Source organism: Heloderma suspectum, chromosome 2 (assembly GCF_057233095.1).
Source record: "Heloderma suspectum isolate Gila_16-S chromosome 2, 16-S_ref, whole genome shotgun sequence".
NCBI lineage: Eukaryota > Metazoa > Chordata > Lepidosauria > Squamata > Helodermatidae > Heloderma > Heloderma suspectum.
Window position 1 is genome coordinate 102,377,768 of NC_139459.1, and position 14,335 is coordinate 102,392,102.

At 40.6% G+C, this 14,335-nt stretch overlaps 1 protein-coding gene across 8 annotated transcripts in view; it reads right to left on the bottom strand.

Moving 5' to 3' along the window:
* Window positions 1-1,398: 1,398 nt before the first annotated feature.
* The window catches only part of PIP5K1B (phosphatidylinositol-4-phosphate 5-kinase type 1 beta), a 120,300-nt gene continuing 107,363 nt past the window's right edge, over window positions 1,399-14,335 (bottom strand). For 5 of the 8 annotated variants that reach the window (XM_084834358.1, XM_084834354.1, XM_084834357.1 and 2 more), the window contains exons 14-15: window positions 14,212-14,329; window positions 1,595-3,541 (exon numbers count right to left, since the gene is read on the bottom strand). In XM_084834358.1, the coding sequence (XP_084690484.1) occupies window positions 3,539-3,541; window positions 14,212-14,329 (121 nt within the window). In that variant the 3' untranslated portion in view covers window positions 1,595-3,538. Of the gene's footprint in view, window positions 3,542-14,211; window positions 14,330-14,335 lie in introns of all 8 variants that reach the window. The other 3 variants (XM_084834362.1, XM_084834352.1, XM_084834363.1) reach the window with 3 other exon arrangements.

Below are 14,335 nucleotides of genomic sequence, written 5' to 3' on the forward strand. Positions count from 1 at the left end.
GGTTCTAGTGAAACTGCAGATCATGACCATAACACCTGGCCAAATTTTTGAACTTTTGTTTCTTCCCCCAGGAAGGATTTCTTGCAGGATTTATTTTGTTTTTCATTCAAACCCTGAGATTCACCAACTGGAGTCTGATGCAGAAGACATACACTTAGAATTAAAAAATTCTTAAGCCCAGGAACTTGTTTTGAGTACCAGAACTGAACAGAGCTCATAGTCCTTCCACACAAAACTTCATTTCAGCAGTATAATTTGGGGTAGGAGCAATTCATTTTGTTATTGCTAAGCAATTGGTTGTGAGAAATCCTTGCCAATTTATTGCAAATTGCCCAAAGACCTACCACTAGATTCAGATATACCTTCTGCCCACTCATGTGCTGGAGAACTGAAAGCTTGCACAACTTTGTGGAATCTTGGTTGGACCTAATAAAGGTATTGCTCTGCTATGCGTTTTGTTGGTTACACATTTTTTTAAAAAGGCCTGACAGCATCAAAGAAGAGGTCCACCATTTCTGATAGATCCGATGACAAGGGACTGGGTACCAGGTCTACTTTGAGAAATTCGTCTACCAGGTCTAGTTCTGTTGTTTCTCAGTAGTTAGATCTGGTGTCCAGACAATGGCTTTCAACCTACAGCTGAATCCCTCAATTCTTTCCCTGGCTCCCCTCACCCGTGTAATGGCCTTTCATGCATAGTTAATATGGAAGATGGGGGTGACCTGCTCACCTTGCAGCCCCCTCCTAAACTCTGCTGTGCAAGCAAGACACAAGATTCAGGTATTTTCATAACAGTTCTTTATTATTACAATACAAGGGAAAACACTTTTTCCCATGCAACCAAGGTCTAGGTCTTGGGGCAAAATTAGAAATCACATGATAGGTACATATAAGCCATGGGAACTCTGCGTTTCCACAAAGAATAGCTGAGGGGAGGGGCTTTTTAACCCTCCTGTTTCTTGCTCCCATCACACACCTACTGGTTCCAGCTACTTTCCCATGATATGAAAGCCCGTATCTCCCCCACACTCCAAGTGGAAAAGCAGCTAGGGAAGCACTTCTGAGCAGGAAAAGACTGTAGGGCAGGGGTCCACAAATGTTTTGGATCCATAGGCACATTTGGGAATTTGAGAAACTGCTGTGGACACCACCACAAAATGGCTCCCACAGAGGATGTGGCTAGTGTAGGGTGGAAGGGTTAGAGTAGTCTCTTCTATCTCACCCCTCTGCTGAAGATTGCAGCCTGCCACAACTACTTTTTATTATATAAAAAGGTGACTATTACACACTTAACGAGGTACTTTCAGAACTGTGCCCTACGCTAGCTGCCCTCTTGCCTCCAAAACTCCTCCCTGAACCATCACTCTTCTCACTCAAGAAAAAACAGCTGCAGCCAGAGTGGGAAGAGGGGGGCATGGTCAGCCAAAATGCCTGGGAGGACGAAAGGCCATAGATGGCAACCACTGGGCAGCAGATTGCCTTTAGCAGCTATCCAGAGCTGGCTCAAGACATTTTGCTGCCTGTGGCAGAGCAGCAAATCTCCCAGCCCTAAGCAGGGCTTACCTTAGGGATGGCTTGCCCTGGGTGTCTATCCTAGGAGTGAATTTAACTCCCCGCCCCAAATAAAGAAGGCTTATTTTGTTTTTCTTGACCTTGCCTACCCTCTAGAGCAGGGCTTTGTGATCTGGTTCACACATTATTGCATTATGAATATGCAACCCTCAGCCAGGGGTTGCTGTGACTTGTGTTGTATGAACCCAGTTGGCAAGGGTTATTTGAGGGCTTACCAACCCATGCACGTCCCAAAATGATTCTCTGTCAGTTTACAGATCCTGAAGCTGTTTTCGCTCCTGAAGCTTATGCTTAAAATTGGTCTTTAATGTGAATGTAAGACCTAAATTTGCTCAAATATCATTTGTATTTAACTTGTCATTCTGTACCACATTATCATCATCCGTAAGTGGCACTAATTGTGAGAAGCATAGGCTGCAATTCTATACATATTTACCTGGGAGTAAGCCCCATTGAACTCAGTGGGACTTACTTCTGAGTAGATATGTATAAAATTGCATTGTTGAAAGTAATGTTTTTTGTGTCATGGAAAAAAACGCCCCTAGACTTTGGCTTAGCAGCCCTTTTGTGATCTGCATCTAAAACCAGATTACCTCCAGATCCTCTTTTCCACTTTCATCTGGGTATTTCACATTGAGCAAACTGCAAAATTATCAGGCCATACATACAGTATCTTCAGCTTTTCCTTGCTCCAAAGTTTATCATTGTCTGTATTAGTTCCCTGCACCAACATGTGTGTAGGACATGTTCAAAGTAGCTGTCATCTATTGTCTGGCATACCAGAACAAAAAACAATTTTTGGAAAATTATGGGATTTCAGGACTATCCAATGAACTGTGGTGCTGGAGGAAAATTCTGAGAGTGCCTTGAACTGCAAGAAGATCAAACCAGTCCATACTCCAGGAAATAAAGCCAGACTGCTCACTTGAGGGAATGATATTAAAGGCAAAACTGAAGTACTTTGGCCACATAATGAGAAGACAGGATACCCTGGAGAAGATGCTGATGCTAGGGAAAGTGGAATGCAAAAGAGAGAGGGCCGACCAAGGGCAAGATGGATGGATGATATTCTGGAGTTGACGGACTCGACCTTGGGGGAGCTGGGGGTGGCGACGGCTGACAGGAGACTCTGGCGTGGGCTGGTCCATGAAGTCACGAAGAGTCGGAAGCGACTGACCGAATAAACAACAACAACAAGGACTATCCAAACCACTTCTTTTGAGAACAAAATACTTTATTTCTTTCAATAAAACTATAGTTTACAATAGAATATACTAAATAAATTATGTAATTTTGTCCTTTACAAGCAATATATCTAATCACAAATATTTCAAAGACAATATATGTACACAACATAAGGCTTTGTTATAAATAGCTTTCTTCATTTCACTAATAAACAGTGAAAATTTCTTTATAGAAGATCGTTTCCATAAAGTATGTGCAGACATATTACACTAACCCTTGTATGAAATTAATAGGTGAGCAATTATAATTCTGGAGGAAACGGGAAAAAGCAGAATTGATTTACATAATAATCACCACTGTGATGATGGCTCTTTAAATAGGCAAAGCTGATTAGATATTTTATTTGTGCATAATCACTGAATACATGCAAATGAAAAATCACGTGAGAGTCAATAGGAAAATATCAGTTTCAAGTCCTGAAAAGATGATTGGCAATAGTAGAGAAAGCAGCTTAAAGTATGGCATATGCAGTTCTTCACAGTTCAGCAGGCAACAGCACGTCATAGTAAAGTGTGGAATGTTTCATGTCTCATCTGCTGAGACTTAAGGTATTAGTTTTATGGTTCAAGAATCTTTTGATGTTTTCCACAGAGGTTCTGTTGATTATGACTTTTTGTTTACCAGGCTCAGCAAATTTTTCCTCGGAAATTTGGAGTGTAGAAAGCGCTTCTCGTCAAATATATTAATTTTTAAAATTCTTGTTTTTTTCCTTTTATCGGTGTTACTGTAAAAGAAAAGAGGTTTATGAAAACATTTTACAAAAACAAACAAAACTTGACAACCCATTCTTTTGGACCTATCAGAACCCAATCTAATATTGTATTTGTAATACATCAGTGACAGCTGGATATGTTTGGAACTTCCCCAAAGGTTTTTACATGGCAATATATATTTACTCTTCTAAAACCCCAAGATGGAATCATGTAACACAGTGAGGACCAGAATGTATGACGTCAACCCATTTTGCACAGGCTCTTAGCAATTAAAATCAGATCCCGGAACACCACAATTATTCATGAACACTATTTTGCCACTTTTCACATTATGCTTCCAATCTGCTATGTGTACTCCCATTTGAATCTCTCCCACCCCGCCTCTCTCCAAATCTCTGGCTCTCATTGCAGTTCAGAAGAGTTAATAAGTTTTATGTCATTTTGGGAGGGGGGCATTTAAAATTTGTTTTATATTTACACAACCTTATTTCAGGTTAATAAGTTAACAGCGCACTGGAAACTGAAAAAAGGCTTCACATGGCAAGTGATCTTGTCCTATACTCAGTCTTTAGAACCAGATCACCACCATGTTAAGACAGGATGCACCCCTGCTGGATATTCCTGGCAGGAGACTTGGACATTCTCTCTTCGTGAGGTGTGCTTTCTTCACAACTGATGACTATGTGCTACGTCATACATTGCCCCTTAACAAGTCATCCCATAGCAGAAAGATCCCAGTTTCTGCAGTGGATGCAAGGCTCCAAAGCAGATATAGGCAGCCATTCCTCAACACACACACCCTTCCAGGCCTTTCCTTCCCCTGCCCCCTGCTACTATCTGTACAGTAGTGTGGCATCTTGCTGTTATGTGGTAGGGGGAACAAAAAAAGTATGTGTCCAAATCCACATCCTGGCTAAACTTTCTTGTTCCCTCTAGCACAGGGGTGGGGAACCTTTTTTCTATGAAGTGCCATTGACCTACAGGAAAAATCAATGGGGGCCACACCTGATGGGGTGGAGCCAGAGCCAATGGTGGGTGGAGCTGGGACTGCACTGAATTCAAGTGGCCTTGTGAACCGTTCTTTAGGTTCCCATGTGCACACATGCACACAGCCTCAGTGGACTAGCTCCACCCCACATGTGCAGAAAAAGGAAGGATTGTCTGTTCCTTCTTCCAAACTGGAAGGAATTCAGGACTTCTTTTCCTGCCACCATGGCACCCTGAAGCAAAAAACAGGCCTGCAGCATCCAGAGAGCCCACAGCAGGTCTAGAGAAACCTGCAGACCACATGAGATGAGGCCATGAGCTGTATGCTGCCCATGAGTCAGGTTCCCCATCACTGCTTTGGCAAAACATCACACGTACTTGGTGGCAGCTGTCTTCTTGTCCAAAGGAGAGAGAGAGAGAAGACTGAAAGGGGGTGTGGGGGTGTGGATCTTGAGGCACTATTGTCTACTCTCTCTTCAAAGACCAGCAGCAACTAACCACAGCTACTGTGAGGGTTCTTTCCGCATGAAACCATTTAGATATATTTTTAAATATCATCAGTGGTATATAAATCTATTAAATAAATAAACCTCATGAAAATGAAAATTCATGACTGGATGCTAAAGTACCCTCTGAAAGCTTTGTGTTACATGTATTTAGAATCCTCATAGTGCAAAATTTTCATCTCACAAAAGCCCACAGTACATTAACATTTTGGATGCTCAAACAATAGCTCGTAGAAATTGTATTGAACTTAATGGGTTGTATCGAATGGGTTGCATCCCATAACTTAAGTTCCATACATTTCAATGGATCTATTCTAAATAGGATACATTGGATACAATCCAAATTCCATTAAGTTCAAAACATTTTCCTGTACTTGGACTTCATATCAATTTAATTGCATTAAAATGAAGAATACTGCACTGCCATAAATGGTACTATTTCGGTTTAAATTAGGTTGTAGATTGGGCTTTGATATTCTTTGCAGATAATTTCTTTGTGCCGCTTAAAAACAAAGCATTAGTAATATATTTAAATCAAGATAATTTTTAAGCATCTTATAAAAGAAAACAGTGTCACTTTTATAGTTCAACTTTAACTTCATATTTCTAGGTAGAAACAACTTTTAAAAATTGATCAACAAATCTAACATTAACAAGGAAATAAATATTGTGAAGCACGTTGAAAATCTTATGTTACTTGGAGAGAAGTGTACTCCACAACTACAAATTCTAGTCAAAATTCTGATAACCATCCAACGTTCCTGGCACAAAGCACAGGGGACACATTGTACTCCATAATTAGATACTGCATGAGATATTTGTGATATTTGTGCCCAGCATGTTATTTACCAATTACACATGAATAGAAGCATTGTGGCACTGACTAGAGGATTTCATGCAACTGCATAAAGACCATAAAAATACAGCATTTCTCATTGTTAACAGTGAGCTTGATCATAAAATCATTGACAGTGAAGGTGTTCAATGTTCTAAATATAAGAAGTTAGTGCTGCATTCTTAAAGCAGTGCAAAATACATCATTTACTATACTCTAAACTCAGATCAGATACGTAGCAGAAATCACATTGGGCAGCAATATTTTTAGGTTCTCCAGGAACAGTGTGCTATCAGAAGAACACCCTAAGATCTGTTGCAACGGGCACATATAAGCTGAGACTTTCATCCCAGCATCTTCTGTAACACTGCAAGGAATCCTTGTGCAAGTTCATGCAATTAGCTGAGCTGGCAAAAGGTCCTGGACACTCCTGAGCTTAAGACAGTGGAGATAGTATTTTGTTAAATCCAGAAGTTACTACATATTTCCCTTCTTTTTAAAATAATCCTCCTTAACTGTGCAGTAAGGGAGGATTACTATAAATGTATAGGATTTATGCATTTATCCTATACATAAATGTATAGGATAAATATATATAGTTAAGAGTATTTCTATACACTTAGAGGAAGCAGCTGTAAAATCTGCAGGGTACAAACTGAGAATACACATATGCTTGGTGCAAGGTATGAAATTAGGAAAACAATAGAGTATAGTGCTGTCAAAGTGATGCTACTGCTAAAGAAGAGCAAATGCATGTGCATCTTACCATAGGACCAATCCTCACATGCTGGAGAAAGAAAGAAAAAATCCAGTTTAGTGTTCAGACCAAAGCCTTATGAGATAGATGGGGTAACAATGACAGCAAAACCAGCTCTCACTGTGAAAATGCCCATCAGAATTGGAGTTGTACTAGTATGTTAGGATACTGTAACAAGTCATACTGATATAATCCCTTTTTTACTCTTCAGAATGTCCTGTATTACATTTATCGCCATGCTTCAATGTTGGAGTGAATGACTCAATTCGCACATAACGGGATTGTGGAAGAAAGGGTGCTTCCTCTGGTACACTTGTCACTTCTGCTTTCGGTTAACAACCTATGATTGCCCCATTTGTCGGTTGTTAGCGTGACATCCAAACCAGGCACTCTGGGCTTTTTAGGGTTTAAACAACCCGGAGTAAACCCAACAACAAACCATGAAGTAATACAACAAACCTTTTGTATATAAAAGGTACATGTTAATTAGATTTCTAAGAACAGCACATAAAAAAAAACCAGAACACAAGTGATTTATACTACATTGACAAATCTATAAAGAAAGACTTCTTAAAGCTGAAATTATGAAGCTGATAGCAGTAATCATAGAATCATAGAATAGTAGGGTTGGAAGGGGCCTAGAAGGCCATCGAGTCCAACCCCCTGCTCAATGCAGGAATCCAAGTCAGAGCATCCCAGACAAATGGCTGTCCAGCCTCATCTTGAAGGCCTCCAGTGTGGGAGAGCCCACCACCTCCCTAGGTAATTGGTTCCATTGTCGTATTGCTCTTACAGTCAGGAAGTTTTTCCTGATGTTCATCCGGAATCTGGCTTCTTGTAACTTGAGCCCATTATTCCGTGTCCTGCACTCTGGGATGATCAAGAAGAGATCCTGGCCTTCTTCTCTGTGACAACCTTTCAAGTACTTGAAGAGTGCTATCATATCTCCCCTCAGTCTTCTCTTCTCAAGGCTAAACACGCCCAGTTCTTTCAGACTCTCTTCATAGGGCTTTGTTTCCAGTCCCCTGATCATCTTTGTTGCCCTCCTCTGAACCCTCTCCAGTTTGTCTGCATCCTTCTTAAAGTGTGGTGCCCAGAACTGGACACAGTACTCCAGATGAGGCCTAACCAGTGCTGAGTAGAGGGGAACTAGTACTTCCCGGGATTTGGAAGCGATGCTTCTATGAATGCAGCCCAAAATAGCATTTGCCTTTTTTGCAGCCACATCACATTGTTCGCTCATATTCAGCTTGTGATCGACAACAATTCCAAGATCCTTCTCGCTTGTAGTGTGGTTGAGTCACGTATCCCCCATCTTGTAACTGTGCATTTGGTTTCTTTTTCCTAGGTGCAGAACTTGGCATTTGTCCCTATTAAATGCCATTCTGTTGTTTTCTGCCCAGCGCTCCAGTCTATCCAGATCACTTTGAATTTTGTTTCTGTCTTCCAAAGTATTAGCTATCCCTCCCAATTTTGTGTCATCTGCAAATTTGATCAGCATTCCCTGCACCTCCTCCTCCAAGTCATTAATAAAAATGTTGAAGAGCACTGGGCCCAAGACTGAGCCCTGCGGTACCCCACTCGTTACCTCTCCCCAGTTTGAGAAGGTCCCATTGATAAGCACTCTTTGAGTCCGATTCTGTAGCCAACTGTGGATCCACTGGATCGTTGTTTCATCTAGCCCACTTTGAGCTAGTTTGCTCATCAGGATATCATGGGGCACTTTGTCGAAAGCTTTGCTGAAGTCGAGGTATATGATGTCTACAGCATTCCCACGGTCTACAAGGGAGGTTACTTGATCAAAAAATGAGATCAGATTTGTCTGGCAGGACTTGTTTTTGACAAATCCATGTTGGCTTCGAGTAATCACGGCATTGTTGTCAAGGTGCTTCCAGATGGATTGCTTTATGATCTGCTCCAGAATTTTCCCAGGGATTGATGTCAGACTGACTGGTCTGTAGTTCCCAGGTTCCTCTTTTTTACCCTTTTTGAAGATAGGGACAACGTTAGCCCTCCTCCAGTCATCTGGCACTTCCCTCGTCCTCCATGATTTCTCAAAGAGAATAGACAGCGCTTCTGAGAGTTCTTCTGCCAGTTCCTTTATGACTCTAGGATGCAGTTCATCTGGCCCTGGAGATTTGAACTCATTCAAAGTAATGAGGTGTTCCTTGACCATATGCCTGTCGATCTCAAGCTGCAATCCTGCCCCTTCAGCCTGTACTTCGCCTTTGCCAGCGGGGTCATAGACCCTCTTTTGGGAGAAGACTGAGCCAAAGTAGGAATTGAGCACCTCTGCCTTTTCTTTGTCATCTGTTATCATTTTGCCATCCTTATTTAATAGCTGAACCACCATTTCTTTCCTCTGCCTTTTACTATGCACGTAGCTGAAGAATGCCTTTTTGTTGTTTTTAACATCCCTTGCTAACCTCAGCTCATTTTCAGCTTTAGCCTAATAGGAAGCAATGAATTAGCATCAGGTAATAAAAATATATGACATCTATTCTTACTGTACTGTTCTGATCTCCTATGCTTGAACGATAGTAAAAAGATTTTAAAAAACTGCATACTAAGATTTTTTAATGACCAGCCAGGCCTATAAAAGGCATAACTCTCTTGCTCTATTTTAATCAGCAATAGGTGGCAGCATTGTGTTTGCAGAAATAACATGCAACTAATTTATATACCCAAGGTGTCCCCCCTACTTTTTTAATTAACACATTTTCTTACTGTCAGCTGGGATTGCTGTGAAATAGGTTTCCGTTGGTGCTGAAAACTGGGTTCAAATAAGTTGTTTATGCAGGGGTCCCCAACTGTTTTGTACCGATGGGCAAATCTGGGAATTTGAGAAGCTGATGTGGGCATCCAAAATGGCTCCTACAGAGGATGTGGCTGGTCACATAATGGCTGCCATAGGGGCCTGACTAGTCAAAAGTGAGCTAAAGAGGGGCAGGGGAGAGAAATAGCGAGGCTAGAGACTGGGAAAGAGGGAGAAATAGCAAGTCAAAGGGGTAGAGGGAAAGAGGGGGAGAAGAGAGGATAGGAGAGGGGAGAAACAGCAAGGAAAACAGGTGAGGAGAGAAACAGCAAGGCTAGAGGATGGGAGGGAGGGGAAAACAGCAGGCAAAGGGTTGGAGAAACAGTGAAGCTAGGGGCTATGAGGGGGAGAAACAGTGAGCTAAGGAGGTGGGTGTGGGAAATAGTGAGGCTAGAAGCTGGGAGGGAGGGGGAAACAGCAAACAAAGGGATTAATGGGAGAGAAAGAGCAAGGCTAGAGGCCAGAACAGGAGAGAAAGAAGTCTGTCATAACATTTTATGAGGTTTAACTAAAACAATTCTTTTGAAGGGGGCAGGGAGGGGACAGCTTCATGGGCACCGGTGGAGGTCCCTGCGGGCGCTGCGTTAGAGACCCCTACATTCGTCTATCTGGACTTGTGGCATCAAAACAGGGAGCATGCTCCTGAATCTGTAAATTATCAGCACTGTGACACAGGATGCTGATCATTCAGACATGTTTATGCAGAAGCATCCTTCATTTCCCAACAAACGAGGAAAATGAGCATACAAAAATATGACAAAACTGAAGAAGGGCAACAAATAACATTAAGGAAAAAAAATTGATGTAAGACAAACGTATCTGAAAGCTCTAGAGAGCATTTTTTAAGATGTTCAGGTTGCAGTCAGAACAGAACTGAGGAGGAAGATGCACAGTGTAGACTCCCCACACACCCCAAGAGTGGATCTAAAATGCTGATTCCATGTTTTTCTAAGCTCTAAGAGTTTCCAAGATGTTGCTCTGTGCAGCTGCAAAACCTACAGGTATAACCACACAGAGGCAATGAAGAACTACTACAGGGTTTGTATTCATAGAACAGTGTTTAGATAGCAAAAAGCAATTCGCCCCACCAAAAACCGAAACAAACACAACTAACAACAATGCTTTATTTAAAACAAAAGCAGATATTTCTAACGATTCAAACAGAAGCTTGGTTGCTTGAATAAAGGTTTTCACTCAGGGTAACTAGGGTGCCTGTGCATATGAATGCTAAAACTAGGGGTGGGGGTGTGGGGAGAACCAAAACAAAGGCTGCTTATTGGAGATTTCCACTTTTGGTTGCTTTGCTACAGACATTTTAAAGTTTGATTCAAGAAAAAACTGCTGTTTATTCTAGAAAATAATGGATCTGCAGACATTGTGCTGCTGTAACCACATCCACACATGATTCACTGCAGGGGCTACATGCAGCACAGTCATAAAGATGCACTAATATTTAGACCTGCTGTGTACAAAGAAAAAAAAAAGGACGCACAAAGGAAGCATCTGAATGCTTGAGGCCTTCTTTTTTCACTTTTGCTAGCTATATTTACGTAAGTCCACTAAAAGGGGCCCAGAACTAATTTAAGCAGCAGATACAATGGATTCACAGTGAAGCATCAATAACACTGCATCCACTCTGTTTGAGTTTGGTAGTTAAAGTCAATCTAACCTAGAACATTAAAGCTGCACTACCTGATCAAAGGGAGTGTACATTGCCATTGTATCAAGGAAAAAAAGATATTAAAGAGGATTTAAGAACTGGTTCTTATGCCCTTGCATTTTTCCATGTAGAACATGGAGACATGAGTGTCATAGGCAGCTACTGGATATTTTTGTGACATTATTAGTTATTACCAACATTGACCTCCTTCCACCAAACCTGTGCCATTTTTTAAAGTTGTATTTAATTTCTTAAAATTAATATGTTGGTGGCATTGCACACTCCCCACAACTGTTGCAACTCTAACACTGCAACAGTCATCCAGGATATTTTTTTTTCAAGAAGAAGGAGAGCAGCAACACTACTTGCCTCCCTCCCTTTCTCCTACATTAATCTGACAGCTTGTGAAGTATAATAATTGTTTTAAATTCTTAGCTGGCTGCACAGGACAAAAAAGAGAAGGCGTAGAGCTCCCTCTGGTACATGGTCTCTCAAAGTGTAGAATAATTTCTTCATAAGAGCAGCTATAATTCATCCAATTAATAGTGTACGGACTCCCAGTCTGATCCAGCGTAAAGGTCTGTGTTGGTACAACAAGGGAATGTGAGCACTCTCTTACTTCAATTGTACTGGCACATTCCCTGGTACTCAGTAGAACTGTGCAGTATTTCATGATGACACACCTTCACAGGTTAGTAGATTCCATCCCCTTCACTAGCATAGTTTCCAAGGGGATCAAGTTTCAAAAACTGGAGGAGAAAGAGAGTATTATGCATATCTTTTGGCTGCTACTACTACTGTGGTACCATTTAGCAGCTAAAAGAGTGACCAGATGTGTTAGCAGTTGTCAGCTGCACACAAACATATTTACCAACAAGAATTGATTTTGCCACTTAAGACACAATTTATCTAAAGTCACAAAAATGAGTATAAATTGTAATTTAAAGAACAGTCAATTACCTAGCAAGAATTACAGAGTGTTCCAATAAGACAGGATCTCCACTGAACCCGTTGTTCTTTGTATTTGGCATAGTTAAAAATTTTAATTCCCAAACAGGCGTATTAAAACTTCAGGACCCTTTTTAGGACAATGACAAGAGCTGACTTTGGGCAGGAGGTAGTGATAATTAATTGTGTGAATACTTTCAAATACATGCCACAATCATGGCTCAATGTGCCATGTCTCCATTCATGTTCTAAAGGTTTCTCAGGATGTGGTAAGCTGATTATTTTGAGATGTGACAAAGTCACCTTGTCAAAATCCCCTTCAAACAACCAAAAAGATCAACTTGTGGCTTTATCATGTATCCATAATCCTCAGTGGGGTTGCCTAAATATACTTTAAGAGGTGAGCTTGCTCACAGAAGAAGAGCTTTCTCCATAATTGGTTTTCTATGAAGTTTAACCAAAAAAATGTATTTTGCACAAATTTCGTCAACACAGTTCAATTTCACCCACACAAACATTTTGAGACATTTATCTTGGATAAACAACATGCTGTGATTTGTATTCACTTCAATGCCCTGCATAACACTGGACCTAAATAAACCGTTGAACCAGTATTAGGAAACAGTATGCAGAAAAAGAGGGCTTCATTTTCCATTCATCACCAGTCCCTTCATTCTGGATATTACAGTCAACATTACATATGTAGATTAAGAGAGCAGGGAGCTGTTTTAAGGAACATGTATTTTTCCCAGTTAATATTATTGCTTGCTACCAATACAAATGCAGAATGTAGTAACACATTCAAAGATTTTCTAGGCTAAAAAGTAGAGCTGTAGCCAAAAGATAGTGATGACATATCTGTCTGAATATAACAAGTTGCATGGTAGCTACTAGTTTGGATGAAATGAGTAGATCTGGACAACATCAAGAATCTAGAACAGATAGGGAACTGGTGGCTCTCTAGATGTTACCGGGACACCAACTCCTATCAGCCCCAGCCAGCATGGCCAATGGTCAGGGATGAAAGGAGTTGAGAGTCTAGCAACATCTGGAAGGCCACAGGTTCCCCATCCCTGATCTAGAAGAAGAATTTCCAACGGAGTTCTAAAAAAAAAGTCATAGATATTTCCCTTGCCCTTTACTCTCTCCTTCTTTGACATATACGCAAAAAGCTAAAGATGACAAAACAGTATTTCTAAATTGATCCAAACAAAATTGATCCAAACAGGCGAGGGAGTTTTCACTACAGTGGTACATTTAGGGTGCAATCATATGCATGTTTAGACAGAAAAAAATCCTACAACTCCCAGTATTCCCTAGCCATCCACTTTTTTCTGTCTAAACATGCATAGGATTGTGCTTTATAGTGCTGTTTTCAAAGGGACCCAAGCATTCTCCATTCCAACCGATGTGTATGTTAAAACAGAGGGCCCTTGGTAACCAAAGCAACAATGAGAATCTTCAGCACTGATTTGCTCATTCAATTATAGCTACAAAAATTATTAATAGAACTACAGGTGTAGTTTAAGTACTGCTGTGTTATTCCTCTTCTCTTCGGTGACAGCTCTCCCTCAGAGAACCTTATCTTTTCTGTTTTGTAAAAATGCCAAGGGAAAAGGGGGGAAATATTTTATACTTTCCACAAAATGGGGGAGAATGCTTAAGAGGGAAACATTTAAAGCAAACATATCTGCTCTTTTAAATTACTTACCCGCTTCACAGTAATTAACGAATGGTCAGAATAAATGGATTCTCCACATCATTTTGACAGCTAAAAGACTACTATTACAACATTGGAAGGATAAACGCTCACCTCCTATAATGCAATGGATTGAGGACCTTACAATGCTTTCAATGTTTGAATGGGTGGCATATAGAAGCCACCTTCAAAAGGATACTTATTTGGATATCTGCTCCGCTTTTGTTGAAGCCTATGTGTAATTGCTAGAAAGTTGTATTTCCATGTGTGTACGTGTATATATATGTGTGTACACACACACACACTCTTCATACGTATTCATTGCTATGGATATATACACATTCATATATGTATATTTTTCAAAACTCAAAACATCTAGAGAATGCATAGCCACTCTCCGTCAAAAGCAAGATGACAATTTAAAAATGTATAAAACTTGTTAAGAAGAAAAAGCAGCATGGGTGGATAACTTACTAAGTACACATCGAGTACAGAAGCATTATCATTCTCTGTCTCTACTGTGCTCTGTTCTGAAGTCAAGCAGATAGCACTGTCTTCTAAGGTGAATGTTGAACTCGAAGGCAATCCTTTACTGGAT